This window comes from Odocoileus virginianus, unplaced genomic scaffold, assembly GCF_023699985.2.
Source record: "Odocoileus virginianus isolate 20LAN1187 ecotype Illinois unplaced genomic scaffold, Ovbor_1.2 Unplaced_Contig_23, whole genome shotgun sequence".
In the NCBI taxonomy this organism is placed as follows: domain Eukaryota; kingdom Metazoa; phylum Chordata; class Mammalia; order Artiodactyla; family Cervidae; genus Odocoileus; species Odocoileus virginianus.
In genome coordinates this window covers 596869-617877 of record NW_027224340.1, presented here as the reverse complement: position 1 = coordinate 617877, position 21009 = coordinate 596869, and the positions used below count along the sequence as shown (strand labels likewise).

The 21009-nt window shown below is 44.5% G+C and overlaps 2 protein-coding genes and 2 non-coding genes across 18 annotated transcripts in view; 3 read left to right on the top strand and 1 right to left on the bottom strand.

The window, feature by feature from the left end:
• Positions 1–3082: 3082 nt before the first annotated feature.
• Positions 3083–21009, top strand: part of MROH1 (maestro heat like repeat family member 1) — a 53933-nt gene continuing 36006 nt past the window's right edge. For 10 of the 15 annotated variants that reach the window (XM_020884053.2, XM_020884046.2, XM_020884068.2 and 7 more), the window contains exons 1-2: positions 3083–3177; positions 20884–20986. The gene's annotated coding sequence lies outside the window, so the exon portion shown is untranslated. The other 5 variants (XM_020884006.2, XM_020884012.2, XM_070464296.1 and 2 more) reach the window with 5 other exon arrangements.
• LOC139034100 (U6 spliceosomal RNA) lies at positions 6047–6153 on the bottom strand. Its single transcript, XR_011486555.1, has one exon. It is a non-coding gene; the product is annotated as a U6 spliceosomal RNA (small nuclear RNA).
• LOC110131728 (protein yippee-like 5) lies at positions 15157–16335 on the top strand. Its single transcript, XM_070464442.1, has one exon. The coding sequence runs from the start codon at positions 15251–15253 to the stop codon at positions 15614–15616; it is 366 nt and encodes a 121-aa protein (XP_070320543.1). The 5' UTR covers positions 15157–15250; the 3' UTR covers positions 15617–16335.
• LOC139034101 (small Cajal body-specific RNA 15) lies at positions 16554–16676 on the top strand. The gene has a single exon (XR_011486556.1). It is a non-coding gene; the product is annotated as a small Cajal body-specific RNA 15 (non-coding RNA).

The window sequence follows — 21009 nt, the reverse complement described above, 5'->3', positions numbered from 1 at the left end:
ATTGGCCATCTGTATATCTTCTTTGGAGAAATGTCTGTTTAGGTCTTCTGTTCATGTTTTTTCCCCAGACTTTAAACTTTTTATTTTGTACTGGTGTATAGCCAATTCATGTTATGATAGTTTCAGGTTTACTCTGCATATAAGTTAAATAAGCAGGGTGACAATATACAGCCTTGATGTACTCCTTTCCCAATTTGGAACCAGTCCATTGTTCCAATGTCCAGTTCTAACTGTTGCTTCTTGACCTGCATACAGATTTCTCAGGAGGCAGGTCAGGTGGTCTGGTATTCCCATCTCTTTCAGAATTTTCCACAGTTTGTTGTGATCCACATAGTCAAAGGCTTTGGTGTAGTCAATAAAGCAGAAGTAGATGTTTTTCTGGAACTCTCTTGCTTTTTCAATGATCCAATGGATGTTGGCAATTTGATCTCTGGTTCCTCTGCCTTTTCTAAATCCAGCTTGAACATCTGGAAGTTCACAGTTCACGTACTGTTGAAGCCTAGCTTGGAGAATTTTGAGCATTACTTTGCTAGCGTGTGAGATGAGTGCAATTGTGCGGTAGTTTGAACATTCTTTGGCATTGTCTTTCTTTGGGATTGGAATGAAAACTGACCTTTTCCAGTCCTGTGGCTACTGCTGAGTTTTCCAAATTTGCTGGCATATTGAGTGCAGCACTTTCACAGCATCATCTTTTAGGATTTGAAATAGCTCAACTGGGGAATTCCATCACCTCCACTAGCTTTGTTCGTAGTGATGCTTCCTAAGGCCCACTTGACTTCACATTCCAGGATGTCTGGCTCTAGGTGAGTGATCACACCATTGTGGTTATCTGGGTCATGAAGATCTTTTTTGTATAGTTCTTCTGTGTATTCTTGCCACCTCTTCTTAATATATCTCGCTTGCTCCTTGGAAGAAAAGCTATGACCAACCTAGACAGCATATTAAAAAGCAGAGACATTACTTTGCCGACAAAGGTCTGTCTAGTCAAAGCTATGGTTTTTCCAGTAGTAATGTATGGATGTGAGAGTTGGACTATAAAGAAAGCTGAGCACCAAAGAATCAATGCTTCTGAACTGTGGTGTTGGAGAAGACTCTTGAGAGTCCCTTGGACTGCAAGCAGATCCAACCAGTCCATCGTAAAAGAAATCAGTCCTGAATATTCATTGGAAGGACTGATGCTGAAGCTGAAACTCCAATACTTTGGCCACCTGATGGGAAGAACTGACTCATTGGAAAAGACCCTGATGCTGGGAAAGATTGAAGGCAGGAGGAGAAGGGGGCAACAGAGGATGAGATGGTTGGATGGCATCACCGACTCAATGGACATGAATTTGAGCAAGCTCCAGGAGTTGGTGATGGACAGGGAAGCCTGGCGTGCTGCAGTCCATGGGGTCACAAAGAGTCAGACATGACTGAGTGACTGAAATGAAATGAGTTTCAGGTGACCAGAGAAGAGACTCAGCCAGATACATACGTTGTCCCCCAAACCCACCTCCCATCCAGGCTGGCACATAACATTGAGCAGAGTTCCATGTGCTATACAATAGGTTCTTGTTGGTTATCCATTTTAAATATAGCAGTGTATACATGACCTTCCCAAAGTCCCTAACTATCCCTTCCCCCTGGCAACCATAAGTTTGTTTTCTAAGTCTGTGAGTCTCTTTCTGTTTTGTAAGTTCATTTGTATCATTTCTTTTTAGATTCCACATATAAGGGATGTCATACAATATTTCTCCTTCTCTGTCTGACTTACTTCACTCAGTATGACACTCTCTAGGTCCATCCATGTTGCTGCAAATGGCATTATTTCATTCTTTTTAATGGCTGAGTAATATTCCATTGTATATATGTACCACATCTTTTTCCATTCCCTCTCGATGGATATTTAGGTTGTGTTCCATGTCTTGGTTATTGTAAACAGTGCTGCAATAAACACTAAAATATCCTTTTAGATCATGTTTTTCTCCAGATATATGCCCAGGAATGGGATTGCAGGGTCATATGGTAGCTCTAGTTTTAGTTTTTAAAGGAACCTCCATACTGTTCTCCATAGTGCCTTTGCCCATTTATATACATATATATTTATATATATACACTGTATATATATATATATATATATACACTGTATATATATACACTGTATATATATATATATATATATATATGTATACACACACACACACACACACACACACACTCAGTTCTACGACCTGTTTGTGTATTTTGTAAATAAAACTTGTTGGTCACATCATTTGCAAGTATTTTCTCCCATTCTTTAGATTGTCACTTTGTTTCGTTTATGGTTTCCTTTGCTGTGCAAAACCTTGTGAGTTTGATTTAGTCCCCTTTGTCTAGTTTTGGTTTTACTTCTAGTGCCTCAGAAGAGTGGCCTAAGAAAGCATTGGTACCACTTAGGTCTGAGAACCTTTTCCCTGTGCTCTGCTCTGGTTTTATCCGTGCCTTCACATTTTGATTCCCAGGGTCTATTGGCAGACAAGATGTGTGCCTCGTGTGTGCAGGAGTGTACCTGTGTGCAGAGGGGCCTGTGGCTCTGGGCTCTCTGGGGTATTTGTTGGGTGTTCATGTGTGAGAGATATAGGGCATGACAGCTCCTGTGTGTGTCCAGGTCTAGCCCACCTGGCGTGTGTACCTGGACAGGTATGTGTTTGCAAAGGGACTGGCTTGGGTACATTGGTGCCCCAGGTATCTCAGGGTATGTGGGTCTGTGTCTGTGTGACAGGATCACCGTGGTGAGTCGGGCGGGGTCACAGAGAGGAGTGGCAAGCGGGCCCGGTCCCTCACCTACACAGTAACCTGCCACATCCCTTGAGGCCCATAGGGCGGCCAGACTGGCGCCCAACAGTCAGATGTGGTCACAAGGCGGCCGGGGGTTGGTGCCGAGCGCGAGGCGGAGTTTGCGCACTCCTGCTCTCTAGGGTTCGGGGCGGGGGGCGGGGGGGTGAGGAAGAGAGAGAGAGAGAGAGAGAGAGAGAGAGAGAGAGAGAGAGAGACATGCTCTCTCGACCAATGAGCGCAGAGATCGCTTGGGGGCGGGGCCAAGTTACCGCGCGCCGGGCCGCGGTTGGTAGGGGGCGGGCTCGTCTCGTGGCCCCGCCCACTCCGGTCAGCGGCTGCCGGGAGGGCGGTGCCCCGGCCACGGCTGCGGCGGCTCCTCAGGTAAAGGGCGGACAGGTCCCGGGGGTCAGGGCCGGCCGCGGTCACCCGGGGAGGTGCCCCTCGGGGAAGCCTAGGCCGCAGAACTTCGGGTCGCCCCCCTTGGCCAGGCCGCCGCGGGAAACCGAGTCAGGGGGCGCCTCTCCAAGGTCACCAGGCGAGCGCAGGGACGGTCCCGGGCTTCGCGGGGCCGAGCCCGCCCTCTTCCCTGGGCTCAGGTGCGCCCTGCCCCGCGCGGAGCAGGATTTGCCGCGTCACAACCCGGAAGAGCGGCCTGGGAGCCCAGCCGCTCACTTTCTTCCTCGCCCAGCTTGCGGAGCGCGTTCTCTGTGCCCGGCCCCTCCCAAGGTGGGACTCGGGGTGCTCGGCCCCCGTGCCTGGCCCCGCCCTGAGGGGCGTTCAGTTTGTCGCTTTTTGGAGGCCTGTGGTCCACCTCCTTGCTTCCCCAGGGGAAGAACGGGGATCCTCTGTGGGAAACTCATCTTAAACCCGAGGGCCCCAAAGCGCGGGGACCATTGTATTCTTTCTGCTTTCTCTCTGGCGTGAGAGGAGGAGGCGGTCCAGAGCCGGGAGGTAATGTGTTCTCAGTCTCGAGGGTTACTGGTCATGCCCTGTAGGCGTGAAGCTGGAGAGGCTGCGGGAAATTCCGCTCTAAATCCGGGTGAGAGCTCAGAGGTGCTCGGCCACGGCTGGCCACCAGTCCCTGGACTCTTAGGCCCAATTTTGGGTTCCCGTTTTCTGTAGCGCCAACTCAGCTGCGGTGCAGCCCTAGGGCCTGATAAGAGGGCACTGTGGGCATGGCGGTTCCCATCTGCACACTTTACAGAGGTGCCCCTTTGCCAGCCCAGCGGGGTAGGGTAGGGGCGGACTGGAAAGCTCAAGGGCGATGAGGCACAAAGGGTTGTAGGGGGCAGAGGGGACTGTTGTGGCACTGTTAGCTGGAGTGGCTGTCTGCTGCGGGGCCAGTCAGGGTTGGGGTGGAGGCTGGCTTGAGGGGACCACTTTGGAAAGGGAGGTGGTAGAGGTGAAGAAGGTGAGTCACTGTAGGGTGTGGGGACGGAGGTGGAGGAACAGGAAGGGGGTGATGCTGCTTCCGACCTGAGAGCTAAGTGCATGATGACACAGAAGAGGCAAGTGAGGTGTGGGTCGGGGAGGGGTCGGGTGACAGTGGTGTTGGAGCTGTTGGGTTTGTGGTGATGATGGTCCAGGTGGAGATGGCCAGCAGGCCCTGGGCCCCAGGAGACCTATGTGGGAATCATCTGGTGGGACACTTGAGTGGTGCAGGATTGTGATGTGGTCACCCTTCTGATCCTGACAGCCAGAGGGCCTGGGAATGCCAGTGTCAACAGGGCTTTTGGCCGCCACGACTCAAGTGAGCACGTGCCTCAGGTCTCTCTTCGTTGCCAGAGTGGAATGACAAAGTTGAGCTGTCTTGGTTACCTTGAAATCAGTGTCCAGGCTGATGTGGATTGTTGTTGGTGCATCTTACTCCACCACGACTGCCTGCTGAGGGCCCCAGTAGATCAGAGGTGGAACCCTGGGGTGCTTGCTTGCTCCCTGGAGCTCATAGCTGCCGCCTATGCCTAGAGGCAGGTATCTGTGCTTAGTTCAGACCCAGGGTCCATCGAGGCGCCAGTGAGCAGCCCAGATTGCGTGAGCCCTTTCATGGAGCAGAGTTACTTGACCTTCTTGAGGCAGGCACTCCAGGAGAGTCCCTGCTATTGTTCAAGGGATGCTGGCTGCTGGGCGTCTTGAGACGTGTGCTTTCCTCACGGAGCTGGAGGGCCAACCACTTCTGTGGGGTGACACCGCTGGTGTGGCTTACATTGAGAATCAGTGCTCTCCAGGAGCTGTGAGCAGTGAGCTGTGGACTGTGTTTTCCAGGTCATCTGCCCCGGTTCTTGTTGGTAACTGGAAGTTGGTTCCTGCTCTGGCTCCTGTGCTGGGAGGGAAAGACCCTGGGCCTGGTGGGGCGATCTTGTGATTCCCCCCTGGGCCTCCTGACTTCCTAGTCTCCCCTCACACACCTACCTCCAGTTCCTGTTGCCTCTGGGCTGGGAGGTATGTGACCCTCCTTGGTCTCCCACACCCCATTTTGAGCCCCATCCAACTCAGTGAAGTGGTCCTGTACCACTGTTAGGTTTGTCAGCCCATGTGGCAGTTGAAATACAAGTAGGCGTTTTTCAGGCCAGGGGCTGTACCTGGTGGGCATTTACTAAATGTCATTGACTCAATGCTGACTACTGGTGAGCATGGGGGAGGGGGCAGCTGCTTCCTCACTGGCCCACAGTGTGTCCAGTGCAGGGAGGGAAGGCCCTGATGGCTCTGCCCTGTGCCATGTGCCAGGAGCATCAGGGTGGGCAGGTGGGCAGGTATGGAGGGGAGTGTGGGAGCCAGTCCTGGTGGAGTCCTGCCCCACCGCTGACCAGCTGCTCACAGTGTGCCCCTCTTGGACCTACTTGGCCATGCAGATTGAGGAGATGGTGCCTCTAAGGTGCTTCCCATGGGACGCAGGGGACCTCCTGGGCCCTCCCCTGTCTGTATGCCCCCTTCTTCTGTGGTGGTTTCACCTGGCTTTGCCATCAGCACTGTGCTCACAGGTCAGTCAGCTCCACAGACCTCCTGGCCTGGGGCAGGGGCTGCAGGTGGAGACCTTCGAAACCAGTCAAGTCCAGGTAATCTGTACTTACCTGGCTACCACTTTTTTCCAGTGCTTGTTTTTTCAAATCTAACCAGATCCCTGATTGACATGTGTTTTGTGTGGTTTTTTTTTTTTTTTTGACCAGGAAAATCTGACTTTTTATTTCTTAAATACTGTGAAGGAAGGGGTGAGGTGGGGAAATGGTCCCCTGATGATGGAGGGCCATGGAGCAAAAATATGGAACGCTTCACGAATTTGCATGTCATCCTTGCGCAGGGGCCATGCTAATCTTCTCTGTATCATTCCAATTTTAGTATATGTGCTGCTGAAGTGAGGACGACATATGTGTTTTTTTATGACACTGTGGGCTTCTGTAGACGGGTATTGGAAGGTGGACGATCCCATCACAGAGTGCGACCATTCAGGCTTGTAGGAAACACTCCACAGGCTCTGCTAGCTGTCCCCACCTATGTGTGGCCACTGCAGGCCGCGCTACCCGCCCCTCAGTCCTGCGGGGCAGTGGGGGAAAGTGGTGGTGCACGGAAAGCGGAGTCCCAGGCTGCTGGTCTTCTTTGTGCCTCCTGTCTTCCTGTTTGTCTTGTTGATGTGGGTGCACTTCTGTGCATGTTAATGTTAGACAGATTAGGCTCTTGTCATACCTATAATGAATGATTTGACCCATTTTGTCTTTCATTTACTTTATGCTCTATTGAGGATGGAGTGAGGTCTGAGAGTGTACGATTGTGGGCATAGGTGTATGTATGGATGTGGTCTTGAGTTTGTGTATGCTTCTGATTTTCAGAAATTAAAAAATTTCATATAGTCCAACTGAAAGCTTTCATTAAGGTGTGTGGAGTTTTGTGTCTGGCTTAGAAAACCCTTCCCTACTCTAAGACTTTAAGATATGTCCTTGTATTTTCTACTTAGGATTACATTTACTTTTTACATGTGATGCTTATATCCATCTAACATTTATTTTGGGGTAAGGAAAGATGTAGGGAAAACTAATTTTTTCCCCTGAGTGCCTACCAAGCTGTTCCTACACTATTTGTTGGCAATTTCCTTATTATTTAAATTTTTCCCTTTTTATTCCTTATTGGTGTTTATTTCTGACTCTCCGTACAGTTCTGTTGATTTGTGTGCCTCTTATAACAAAGGCATAGTTTTAATTATGGCAGCATTTTAGTACATTTTAACATAACATAAAATGGACTGGAATGGGAAAATTTAATTCAGATGACCATTATATCTACTACTGTGGGCAAGAATCCCTTAGAAGAAATGGAGTAGCCCTCACAGTCAACAAAAGAGTCCAAAATGCAGTACTTGGGTGCAGTCTCAAAAATGACAGAATGATCTCTGTTCGTTTCCAAGGCAAACCATTCAGTATCACAGTAATCCAAGTCTATGCCCAACCACTAATGCCAAAAAGCTGAAGTTGAATGGTTCTATGAAGACCTACAAGACCTTCTAGAACTAACACCCAAAAAAGATGTCCTTTTCATCATAGGGGACTGGAATGCAAAAGTAGGAAGTCAAGAGATACCTGGAGTAACAGGCAAATTTGGCCTTGGAGTACAAAATGAAGCAGGGCAAAGGCTAACAGAGTTTTGCCAAGAGAACACACTGGTCATAGCAAACACCCTCTTCCAACAACACAAGAGATGACTCTACACATGGACATCACCAGATGGTCAATACTGAAATCAGATTGATTATATTCTTTGTAGCCAAAGATGGAGAAGCTCTATACAGTCAGCAAAAACAAGACTGGGAGCTGACTGTGGCTCAGATCATGAACTCTTTTGCAAAATTCAGGCTTAAATTGAAGAAAGTAGAGAAAAGCACTAGACCATTAAGGTATGACTCAAATCCAGTGCCTTACGATTGATTATACAGTGAAATTCAGAAAGATTCAAGGGATTAGATCTGATAGAGTGCCTGAAGAACTGTGGGTGGAGGTTCATGATATTGTACAGAGGCAGGGATCAAGACCATTCCCAAAAAAAAGAAATGCAAAAAGGCAAAATGGTTGTCTGAGGAGGCCTTACAAATAGCTGAGAAAAGAAAAGAAGTGAAATAGGCAAAGGAGAAAAGGAAAAATATACCCATCTGAATGCAGAGTTCCAAAGAATAGCAGGGAGAGATAAGAAAGCCTTCCTCAGTGATCAGTGCAAAGAAATAGAGGAAAATAATAGAATGGGAAAGACTAGAGATCTCTTCAAGAAAATTAGAGATACCAAGGGAACATTTCATGCAAAGATGGGCACAATAAAGGACAGAAATGGTATGGACCTAACAGAAGCAGAAGATATTAAGAAGAGGTGGCAAGAATACACAGAAGAACTATACAAAAAAGATCTTCATGACCTGGATAACCACGATGGTGTGATCACTCACCTACAGCCAGATATCCTGGAGTGCAAAGTCAAGTGGGCCTTAGGAAGCATCACTACAAACAAAGCTAGTGGAGGTGATGGAATTCCAGTTGAGCTATTTCAAATCCTAAAAGATGATGCTGTGAAAGTGCTGCACTCAGTATGCCAGCAAATTTGGAAAACTCAGCAGTGGCCACAGGACTGGAAAAGGTCAGTTTTCATTCCAATCCCAAAGAAAGGCAATGCCAAAGAATGTTCAAACTACCACACAATTGCACTCATCTCACACGCTAGCAAAGTAATACTCAAAATTCTTCAAGCCAGGCTTCAACAGTACGCGAACTGTGAACTTCCAGATGTTCAAGCATTTAGAAAAGGCAGAGGAACCAGAGATCAAATTGCCAACATCCGTTGGATCATCGAAAAAGCAAGAGAGTTCCAGAAAAACATCTACTTCTGCTTTATTGACTACACCAAAGCCTTTGACTATGTGGATCACAATAAACTGTGGAAAATTCTGAAAGAGATGGGAATACCAGACCACCTGACCTGCCTCCTGAGAAATCTGTATGCAGGTCAAGAAGCAACAGTTAGAACCAGACATGAAACAGCAGACTGGTTCCAAATTGGGAAAGGAGTATGTCAAGGCTGTATATTGTCACTCTGCTTATTTAACTTATATGCAGAGTACATCATGCGAAAACTGCCAGGCTGGATGAAGCACAAGCTGGAATCAAGATTGCTGGGAGAAATATCAATAACCTCAGATACACAGATGACACCACCCTTATGGCAGAAAGCGAAGAAGAACTGAAGAGCCTTTTGATGAAAGTGAAAGAGGAGAGTGAAAAAGTTGGCTTAAAACTCAACATTCAAAAAATGAAGATCATGGCATCCTGTCCCATCACTTCATGGCAAATAATTAGGGAAACAATGGAAACACCGACAGACTTTATTTTCTTGGGCTCCAAAATCACTGCAGATGGTGACTGCAGCCATGAAATTAAAAGATGCTTGCTCCTTGGAAGAAAAGCTATGACCAGCCTAGACAGCATATTAAAAAGCAGAGACATTACTTTGCTGACAAAGGTCAAAGCTATGGTTTTTCCAGTAGTCATGTATGGATGTGAGAGTTGGACTATAAAGAAGGCTGAGCACCGAAGAATTGGTGCTTTTGAACTGTGGTGTTGGAGAAGGACTCTTGAGAGTGCCTTGGACAGCAGGGAGTTCAAACCAGTGCATCCTAAAGGAAATCAGTCATGAATATTCCTTGGAAGGATTGATACTGAAGCTGAAGCTCCAATAGTTTGGCCACCTGATTCGAAGAACTGAATTAGAAAAGACCCTGATGCTGGGAAAGATTGAAGGTAGGAAGCGAAGGGGACGGCAGTGGATAAGATGTTGGGATGGCATCACTGACTTGATGGACATGAGTTTGAACAAGCTCTGGGAGTTGGTGATGGACATGGAAGCCTGGTATGCTGCAGTCCATGGGGTTGCAAAGAGTTGGACACGACTGAGCGAATGAACTGAACTGAACATAACATAGGACAAATCCCACTGTTCACAGACTTTTTAGAATTTAGTTTGCTACTGTTGTATGTTGATTCTTCCATATGAATTTGGAACCATTTTATCAAGTGGAACCCTCCAGTAGCCTGATTGACATTTTTATAGATGAAAGAAAATTGACAGTTTTATAATATTGAGTCTTACATGAGAATTTTGAGTCTTTTCCTTCAATGAACAGTGTTTTGTTTGTTTTTTGAAATTGTGTATATGCTAAGAATATAAGCCAAGCTTTCTCTGTGTGCATGATGGGCTGAAGGCAGATCAACACGCACATCTGCTGTTCAGAAGGGATGCCACCATCCGTGTAGGAGCCAGGACCGGGGGAACCCTGGGTCACCCACTAGAGGGGTGACAGTGTCCTGGGGGAGGTAAATGATTGACCTCTGAGGAATGAATGTGTTCTGTGGGGGTGAAGAGGACAGGGTGGGGTGCTTGTAGGCATCAGCAGAAGCAGAAGTAACAGAGCCCAAGCCCTGGCCCAGGGCATTCAGGATGCCTGCAGCATGAGGGATGAGAGAGGAGCAGAGAGGGACTTGGGTCTGGGTTGCAGAAGTCTTTGTCGAAGGTATTGCTTTGATTCTGTGAACAGCAGTGAAGACCGCTGAGCGGTGGTGTGGCATGATACGGCCTGTGTTTGATGAAGACCAGCACTCTCAGGGTGGAGGAAGTGGCCAAGGCAACGTTAGGAGAGGCAGTCATCAGAGATGGGCTCTCAGAGGGGGTGCAGGGCACCTGCTGCCCAATATGAAGGGTTGGAGCAGGGTGAGGAGGGGGTGGCTAATGTTGATCACAGTATGCCTATCACTGAGTGGTGGGAACTGTGTCTGCTACCAAGTGGTGTGGTGTGCCATATAACTCTTGAAGTCACGTAGTATGGGTTCTCCATTTTTTTTTTTTTTTCCCAGAGTTATCTTGGCTATTTTAGGCCCTCGGCATTTCCATATGAATTTTAGAATTAGTCTGTCAGTTTCTACAAAAAACATGCTGGAATTTTGATTGGGAATGCATTCAATCTGTAGATCCATTTGCAAAGAATTGATTTCCTGTACAGTATTTCTCTCCATTTATTTAAGTTTTCTTTTGTATCTCAGCAGTGTTTGATAGTTTTACTGCATTGTCCATCTTTTGTCAATTTTGTCCCTAAATATTTCATATAATTTTTGCTCAGTGGCAGATGTTGTGGCTTTTTCAATTTTTGATTGTTTATTGTCAGTATATGGAAATACATTTGATTTTTTAATATTAATGTTTTTTAAAAATTTAATAGTAACTATATTTTGTGATCTTGCTAGATGACTTATTGATCTGGTTCCAACTATAGATTCTGTAGCATTTTCTGCATAGATGATCACATCACCTGTGAATAAAAATAGTTTTACTTCTTTTTCAGTTTGGATGTCTTATTTTTTTTTCTTGCCTTATCACACAGACTAAAACCTCCAGCTGATAGTGAATAGAACTAGTGAGAGCAGGCATCCTTGCCTTGTTCCCCATCCTGTAGATAGCATTTAGTCTTTTACTGTTAAGTATAATGTTCCTATAGATTTCCCTTTGGTGCTCTTTATCAGATTGTGGAAGTTTTCTTCTGTTCCTGTTTGTTGATAATTTTTATTATAAGTGGATGTTGGATTGTGACAAATGCTTTTTCTGCATTTGTTGAGATGATTATATGGTTTTTATTTTTTGGTCTGTTATTTAACTGCAGTGGCTGGAGTTAAAAATACCCAACCAACCTTGCATTCATGGAATGACCCAATTTGGTCGTGAGGTATTATCATTTTTACATGTTGTTGGATATGATTTGATAAAATATTGTTAAGAAATTTTGCATCTATGAAGGATATTGATTTATAGTTTTCATTGTTTGTAATATCTGTGTCTGGTTTTGCTATCAGAGTAATGCTAACCTCAGAGAATCAGTTGGTAAGTGCTTTTTAGGTTCAGTTTCTCTGGAAGAATCTGTGTAGTGTTGGAATTGTTTCTTCCTTAAATGTTTGATAGAATTCCCCAGGGAAGTCATCTAGGGCTAGAGTTTTCTCTGTGTGAAGGCTTTTAACTACAACTTCACTTCTTTGTTAAATACAGGTCTATTTTTTTCTTTCTTTTCCTTTTTCTTTTTTTTGACAGTGCCACATGGTATGGGGTATCTTAGTTCCCTGACCAGGAATCAAACATGTGGATCCTGCCGTGGAAGTGTGGAATCTTAACCACTTGACCACCAGAGAAGTCCTAGATTATCTATTTTTTCCTTTCTTTAAGTTTATTTATTTTTAATCTATTTTTTCTTGAGTGAGCTTTGATAGTTTGTGTTTCAAGGAATTTGTCTTTTTCTTTTGTTTTTTGATTGTAAAAATTTTTTATTGAGGTATAGTTGACTTGTCTGTTTCATTTAAATTGTCCAATTTACCTTTGACAAGTTAGATATATTATCTAAAGATATAAATAAAGATCTAAAGATATAAATAAATATAAATATATCTAAAGATATATTATCTAAAGATTATTATCCTTTTAATGTCTGTAGAATCTGTTTGTTCTCATTCTTAAGATTGGTAATTTGTGTTGTCCGTCTTTTTCCTGATCAGTCAGGCAGGATGGTTATCAAATTTATTGATCTTCTTAAATAACTAGCCTTTGGCACTTTGATTTTTTTTTTCATTTATTGTTATTAGTTGGAGGCTAATTACTTTACAATATTGTAGTGATTTTTTAAATAATTTCTTTGTGTACTAATTGTACTCATTTCACACGCTAGCAAAGTAATGCTCAAAATTCTCCAAGCTGGGCTTCAGCGGTACGTGAACCAAAAACTTCCACATGTTCAAGCTGGATTTAGATTCAGTATTTTAATTCTTTTGCTTCTTTTGAGTGTGTAATTTCTTAAGGTAGGATTTAATGTTGTTGACCTTAAAACTAAAAGAGCTAATTATTTTATCAGCAAAATGTGTTTATCTGGGAATAGCAGAGAATTGCAACTCAGGACAGCCATACTATAGCAAAATCTATATAAAACTAATTCCAGCTGAGCTATTTCAAATCCTAAAAGATGATGCTATGAAAGTGCTGCAGTCAATATGGCAACAAATTTGGAAAACTCAACAGTGGCCACAGGACTAGAAGGGTACACAGGACTGGAAAGATCAGTTTTCTTTCCAATCCCAGAGAAAGGCAGTGTGAAAGAATGTTCAAACTACTGCAGAACTGTAGTCATTTCACATGCTAGCAAAGTAATGCTCAAAATTCTCCAAGCTGAGCTTCAGTTTTTGGTACGTGAACCAAAAACTTCCACGTGTTCAAGCTGGATTTAGAAAAGGCAGAGGAACTGGAGATCAGATTGCCAACATCCATTGGAAGAAAAAGCAAGAGAATTCCAGAAAAATATCTACTTCTACTTCATTGACTACACCAAAGCCTTTGACTGTATGGATCACAATAAACTGTGGAACATTCTTAAAGAGATGGGACTATCAGACCACCTTACCGACCTCCTGAGAAAGCTGTATTCAGGTCAAAAAACAACAGTTAGGACTGGACATGGAACAATGGACTGGTTCCAAATTAGAAAAGGAGTACATCAAGGCTTTATTTTGTCACTCTGCTTATTTAACTTCTATGCAGAGTACATCATGCAAAATGCTGGGCTGGATGAAGCACAAGCTGGAATCAAGATTGCTGGGAGAAATATCAATAACCTCAGATATACAGATGACACCACCCTTATGGCAGAAAGCAAAGAGGAACTAAAGAGCTTCTTGATGAAAGTGAAAGAGGAGAGTGAAAAAGTTGGCTTAAAACTCAACATTCAAAAAACTAAGATCATGGCATCCAGTCCCATCACTTCATGGCAAATAGATGGGGAAACAATGGAAACTGACAGGTTATTTTCTTGGGCTCCAAAATCACTGCAGATGGTGACTGCAGCCATGAAATTAAAAGACGCTTGCTCCTTGGAAGAAAAGTTATGACCAACCTAGACAGCATATTAAAAAGCAGAGACATTACTTTGTCCACAAAGGTCCGTCTAGTCAAGGCTATGGTTTTTCCAGTAGTCATGTATGGATGTGAGAGTTGGACCATAAAGCAAATTGAGTGCTGAAGGACTGATGCTTTTGAACTGTGGTGTTGGAGAAAATTCTTGAGAGTCCCTTGGACTGCAAGGAGATCAAACCAGTCAATCCTAAAGAAAATCAATCCTGAATATTCATTGGAAGGACTGATGCTAAAGCTGAAACTCCAATACTTTGGCCACCTGATGTGAAGAGCTGACTCATTAGAAAAGACCCTGATTCTGGGAAAGATTGAAGGCAGGAGGAGAAGGGGATGACAGAGGATGAGATGTTTGGATGGCATCACTGACTCAATGGACATGAGTTTGAGCAAGCTCTGGGAGATGGTGAAGGACAGGGAAGCCTGTCCATGGTATGCTGCAGTCCATGGGGATGCAAAGAGTCGGACACAGCTGAATGACCGAACAACAAAAATAATAGGCAAGTCCAGCAAACAAAGGAGAGGAAGTTACTTTGCAGAGAAAAGGAGGGGTTGCTCTGAAGGAAAGTCTATGGGAGGGAAAGGGTGTTTAGGATGGTGGTGGCTTCCCACTCTCTGAGCTGAGGTTTCCATCTGCTAGGTTTGTGGCCTGTCCCAAAGCAGAGATGTCTTCCTGCTGGGAATGCAAGTCATGGCTCCTTTTGTTGGCTTTGTGATTCACTTGGAGGGGTATGTGAGTGATCACCCTCTCTGGGTTCCCCTCCTAAATGAGGTTGCTGTTGTTCAGATCCACAATGTCATTCTTTTCTAATACAACCACTTAGTGCTATTTATTTCCCACACATTTTTTTATTGTTTAAATTTCTCCCACACATTTTGATATGTGTTCATTTTCATTCACTTTAAAATGCTTTCTAATTTCATTTTTTGCATTTATTTTTTTGACTCATGAATTATTTTAAAGCATATTAACTAGTTGATAAATACTCAGATTTCTCAGATAGCTTTCTTTTATTGATTTCAAATCTAATCCCATGTGGTCAGAGAACAGGGGCTTTCCAGTGGTAAAGAACCCGCTGGGCAATACAGGAGACTTAGGAAACGCAGGTTTGATCCCTGGGTGGGAAGATCCTCTGGAGGAAGATCTTCCTGGCAACCCTGGCAACCCACTCTGGTATTTTTGCCTGGAAAATCTCATGGACAGAGGAGCCTGGCAGGCTACTGTCCTTAGAATCACAAATAGCTGAATGACCTAGCAGCACAGAAAACATAGTTTGTAAGACTTGAATACTGTTAGATTTATTGAGACTTGTTTTATTGCTCAGAATATAGTCAGTCTTGGTAAATGTTTCATGAGCTTTTTGAAGAAATATATATTCTTCTGTTAATGAATGGAATGTTATAAAAATACTGCTTGGATCCCAGCTGAGAAGCGAAAAGCCGCAGGCGGCCGCCGACTTCACAGCCGCTCGGGGTTTTTAGAGCTTCAGCTATAAAAATGGGCAGGATTTTCCTTGATCATATCGGTGGTACCCGTCTGTTTTCCTGTGCAAACTGCGATACGATCCTGACCAACCGTTCGGAACTCATCTCCACTCGATTCACAGGCGCCACTGGCAGAGCATTTCTTTTTAACAAGGTAGTTAACCTACAGTATAGTGAAGTTCAAGATCGGGTCATGCTCACTGGCCGCCACATGGTTCGAGACGTGAGCTGCAAAAACTGCAATAGCAAACTGGGATGGATCTATGAGTTTGCCACTGAAGACAGCCAGCGTTATAAGGAAGGTCGTGTGATCCTGGAACGCGCTCTAGTTCGAGAAAGTGAGGGCTTTGAGGAGCATGTACCATCTGATAACTCTTGAAGAAAAAGAGAGAAATCCATCTTTTCCCAGGTCTCCTTCACTGAAAACAAAAATCTACTTACATACACTGTCACCTTAGCATCAGAGTCGGATTCATGAACTGCGGAACAAGAGGTTGTGAGAATCTATGATGGAACCTTCCTTTCTTTCCTTTTTTTTTTTTTAAATTTTCTATTTTCCATCCAACAGCAGTGTGTAGAGAGAATATTATGCAGATGCCTTTTTTTTCCCCCTGTGTTTACATCTTGAGGCAGAATAGTCTATCTGCAGCTACATGGTGGGCTATGTGAGGAAAAAAATCTGGGCTATTAAGAGTGAAAAAGTATTTTATGTAAATTTTGCAAGGAAAATGTGTCAAGAGCATGGTTTTTAAGTTTATTTGGGCTTCATTTTAAGACTTTTTTCTAAAGCTCAGTTATTTCATTTGATTTGCCAGCTTCAGAGGAGAGATCCGAGTCTGTGACCAGCGCTAAAGGCTCAGTGTTAGTGTTGCTTGTGCTGGCCATTGTGCCATGTTCTTGTTGGAGATGAACCGTAGCATCAGAGCCCATTCTTCCTTGTCAGTCTTGACCCAAAGATGTCACCATTCCTAGTTATTTGTCACCACATGATTGGTGTTGATTGGAAACTTTTCCTGATGTGGGGCAGAACTGCTTGGTTGTCTTTTCCATGTAACTTAAGCATAGTAATATAAATAAAGTAATAGTTGGAAAAAAAAATTCTGCTTGAACCAAGTTGATTGATGGTATTGTTCAAGTCTTCTGTACCTGCAGTGATTTTCTGTACACTTATTATCACAATTACAAATAGAGGGCTGTTGGAATTTCTGTTGTATTTTGCATTTGTTTATTTCTCCTTGAATTTTTTTAGTTTTGACTTTGTGTATTTTAAAGCTCTGTTATTATGTGCGTAATAAATGTTTAGAATTGTTATGCCTCTGCTAAGAAAATAGAGTCCTTGAAGTCAAGCTGACTCTGCTTTTAGCCTCCTAAATGAAAAGGTAGATAGAACAGGTCTTGTTTGCAAAATGAATTCAAGACCTACTTATCTACCAACAGCAATGATACAGTTTCCATTGTCTCACTGTAGAAAATAGGAGTAGTGAATACAGAAATGAGTAGGGGTGAAGAAAGACTTAGGGAACCCATGAGGATCTTACTCTAGTTGACAGAAAAGTGATTACCACCTGGAGAAGTTAATTAGGAAAGTGGAGGAGAGGACCTTTCCTGTAGTGGAGGTTTCGGAGGGTCCAGGACAGCTTCTGGTGGCCAAGCCTTCTTGTAGGGAGACCAGCATAGTCTCATTTGCAGAATGCTGCGTCATGGTGAATCATTCTGGGCAGCTGCCAGTGTGGGAGCCTGCCGGAATCCGGCACACGAGATCCCACCCATGACAAGGTCATGATGAGAAAGCCTGACAGGCAAGGCAGATCAAGTTTTCAGGGATTCCGAAAAGCTGCCCCCAGCGCTCACCTTAAAGATAATATCTGTCTTTCTGACGCCTGCCTTAATAGACTACTCCCTAATTTCTGTGACACAGGCAGAAGGCCTTCCCCGATCTCTTCCCAAATAAGAATCAATTTAGAACTTTAATCAACAAGTTTCCCAGGTGGTGGTATTTTATGAGATTATCCAAGGTGAAAGGAGTGTTTTAATTTAAACTCCTTTGCTGGTAATTTGTTAGCCAAATGCATTTATGCCCTTGGTACTAATATGCTTGATTGCTTATAATATCCTAATCATAAAATAGCTTAAAGAACCTGATTATATAAAAGCCCTAATAGACATAGAGCCTTTTTAAGGGGTAAAGGAGTCCTATTAGAAAACAAGAAAAATTATTCTATAGGTGGTTATTGAGTTGACGTTTGCTTGCTGTGTTTTGCTTGCTGTGTTTTTGCTTTTAATGTGCTAAGGTTGTGTTATAGAAACCATTGTTAATATAGTTAAAGATCTAGAGAAATAAGAACTTAGCCCTAGTGTGGTAACAATGAAATGGTTGTTAATTGTCAGCCAGGAGTGCTAGGCAGAAGCTGCCTCACCAAAGTCGCAGAGTCAGTGTGGGGTAAACTTCTTAGATAAACGCAACTGACAACTTCTGCAGAAGGATTAATTTTTGTGTTAACAAGGTTATACTTCTGCTCTGTACTGTTGCCCTATGAGACTGCTACCTTTCAGTTAAGGTCACCATAGAAACAGAAAATAGGTTTACATTCACCTGACTTGCATAAAATGTTAATAGGCCCCAAGGCCAGAAGATAATGTACAAGACCCTCATAAACAAAGAAGTATGCAGAAAACACCCTGGTTTCGTGAAGAACAAGCTGATGTAATGTTAAACTATCTTCCCCTTAGAAATGTACTAACTTAGGGTATAAAAGCTACGGTAAAAAATAAAGCATTGCCAGACTCTGCCAGACTCTGCTGCACCCCCCGTCTGGTCACTCTCTCTCTCTCTCTCTCCCTCGCAGACTTGGCCCTATCAAGGCTGGTCTCACGTGTCTTCTCTCTCTCGCCGACGCCGTTCATCCTGAGGGTACCCCCTGGATCCTGCCGAGGCTGGACCCTGGCAGGAGCCATTTAAAACTCTTAAAATGAGTTAAGATTTTAAATCATTCTGGAGAATGAGAAAAGCAGATTGATTACCAAGCACAAGCTTCAGAAATATTTTATTGGATGTGTACAAGTGCTTGCAAAATGTTGATTGAACCAGTAGGAAGTCAGTTATTAAACATACACTTTTCCAAATAAAAAGTGATTTAATTAAAAAAAATTGTTATGTCTCTGAAGTCTACTTTATCTAATATTAATATAGTCAACTCCAGCTTTTAAAAAATTATTTATTTATAAATTTTTGGCTGCACCGAGTCTTCACTGTTGTGCATGGGCTTTCTCTAGTTGCAGCGAGCAGGGGCTACTCTCTAGCTGTGGTGTGCAGGCTTCTCATTGCAGTGGCTTCTCTTGTTGCAGAGCTCGGACTCTAGAATATGTGGGCTTCAGTAGCTGCAGCACACAGGTTCAGGAGTTGTGTTGCACAGGCTTAACTGCCCTGAGGCATGTGGGGTCTTCCCAGACCAGGGACCGAACCTGTGTTCCTTGCATTGGCAGGTGGATTCTTAACCAGTGGACTACCAGGGAAGCCCCTCCAGCTTTTTTGTGATTATTGTCAGCCTCATTTTTCTTCTCCCATTCTTTTACTTTAGCCTCTTTATGTTGACATACTTAGTGTTTCCTGTGGTTTCTAGAATATATAAAATACAGTTGTAATCTAAATGTCTTATCTAGTAATTCTTTCCTCTGCACCATTTCCAGGTCAGCGTCTGTTGACTGACTCACCCTCATTATGGGTTGTGTGTTGTTTCTTTTAATTTATTTTTTTATTGAAGGATAATTGCTTTACAGAATTTTGTTATTTTCTGTCAAACCTCAACATAAATCAGCCATAGGTATACATATATCCCCTCCCTTTTGAACCTCCCTCCCATCTCCCTCCCCATCCCACCCCTCTAGGGGCTACAGAGCCCCTGTTTGAGTTTCTTAGCCATACAGCAAATTTGGGTTGTGTAGTGCTTCCCTGGTGGCTCAGAGGTTAAAGCGTCTGCCTGCAATGGAGACCCGGGTTCGATCCCTGAGTCAGGAAGATCCCCTGGAGAAGGAAATGGCAACCCACTCCAGTATTCTTGCCTGGAGAATCCCATGGAAGGAGGAGCCTGGTAGGCTACAGTCCACTGGCCGGAAAAGAGTCAGAGACGACTTCACTTTCACTTTCACTTTTCTTTCCTCTTTTCGTGCCTGGTCATTTTTGATTGGATGCCAGACACTGTTATTTTTCTTTCTTTTATTTGTTTGTTGGTGTGTGGTGTTTTGTATTCCTCTTGTTATTCTCAAGCTTTGTGCTGGGCTGGTCTAAGTTACTTGGGAACGGTCTGATCCTTTCAGGTCTTGCTTTTAGCTTTGGTAGGTGAAACCAGAATGGCATTTTACCTTTTTCTTCTTTTTCCTTTTTTGGCTGCACGGCTTGGCTTGCAGGATCTCAGTTCCCCAACCAGATATTGAACCTGGGCCATGGCAGTGAGAACCTGGGATCCTCACCACTGGGCCCCTAGGGCACGCCCTCGTTTTACTTCTTTCCTGAGTTGGAACTCTCCTGAGTGCCCTTCCCAGTGCTCTGAGAGTTGTGATATTCCCCTGCTGCCAGGAGAGGCCCTCGCCTGGCTCATTGCGAGCCGCAGGGATTGTTTCTGCGAGTCATTTTGGGTGGCTCCTCCCGCGCCTTGGGTCGACTCTGGCCTCCCGCGCCATCTGTGCAGCAGGTCAGGTGGGTTGTTCCCGTGCTTTGTTTGTTTCCTCCCTTCTTCTCCTGTCTCTGATGCAGTTGAGAAAAGTTCTTCGCTCTTAAGAACTAAGGCGGGTCTCGCTGACATAATCCAGGGTAGTTCCTCACCTCAAGGTCTGTGCCCTTGACCCCATCTGCTAAGTCCCTTTTGCCAGCTAAGTAACATACTCCTATGCTAAGCATGGGGACATGGGCATCCTTGGGGACATTATTTTTCTGCCCATGTGCTGGCCAGTAAATCAGCTGAGTGACTGGGGACCCTCTGCAGGCCTCTGAGGTTCTACCTGGTACTGGACCCTGTGGACTCCAGCAAGACCCAGGCATCCCAAGTTGTTCCCAGGTCTGCTCTGCATGTCCTCAGCTGGACGTGCCCTTCAGGTGATGAGCTGACATGATCACAGGCTTTCCCACCCTTTATTCCTGATGCCCATCAGCCTGAGAACTCTGGTTCCATGTGTTTCATTCATTTTTTTAGTTGTTTGGGTTGAGGTGGCAAATAGGTCCATTCCTCCCAGGCAGGCTGGGAGCTGATGTCCCTTATGTATGTGTGTGCTTCTGCTTGAGCTGTCTGCATTTGTATGAAGGATGCTCCAAACTGTGGAGCTGGAGCTGTTCAACCCATCTTCTCTGAGGCCATGGAGATGGGCAGCTGTAGCTTTTCACAGGTGAAGCCCCTGCGCCAGGAGCGGGCTGCGTGCTCATTACCCAGACTGGCCCAGGGACCTCAGGAAGTGGGTTCCATGTGCAGGGGTGCCTGCCTCTGAGAAGAATCCTTATGGCTCTTTGTGGAGCCTGCGGCCAGCACCTTCATACCTGCCTGACAGCTGCGGCATTTTCAGCCCTTCACCTTTGCAGGATGGGGGGTTTTGCCACCTCCTTGCTCTACTGTTAATGGAATACGTGTTTTTATTTCTTGTTTTCCTTGTTATTTATAGATGCATTCCAGGAAAAGAGGGGAAACACCTTGCTGATGCCACCAGCCTCAAACCAGTCTTCTCCATCTGCCTTCTGTCTGCCTGAGATTCCTGGAAGTGTCTGGTGTGCTAATTTTATCTGTTCTT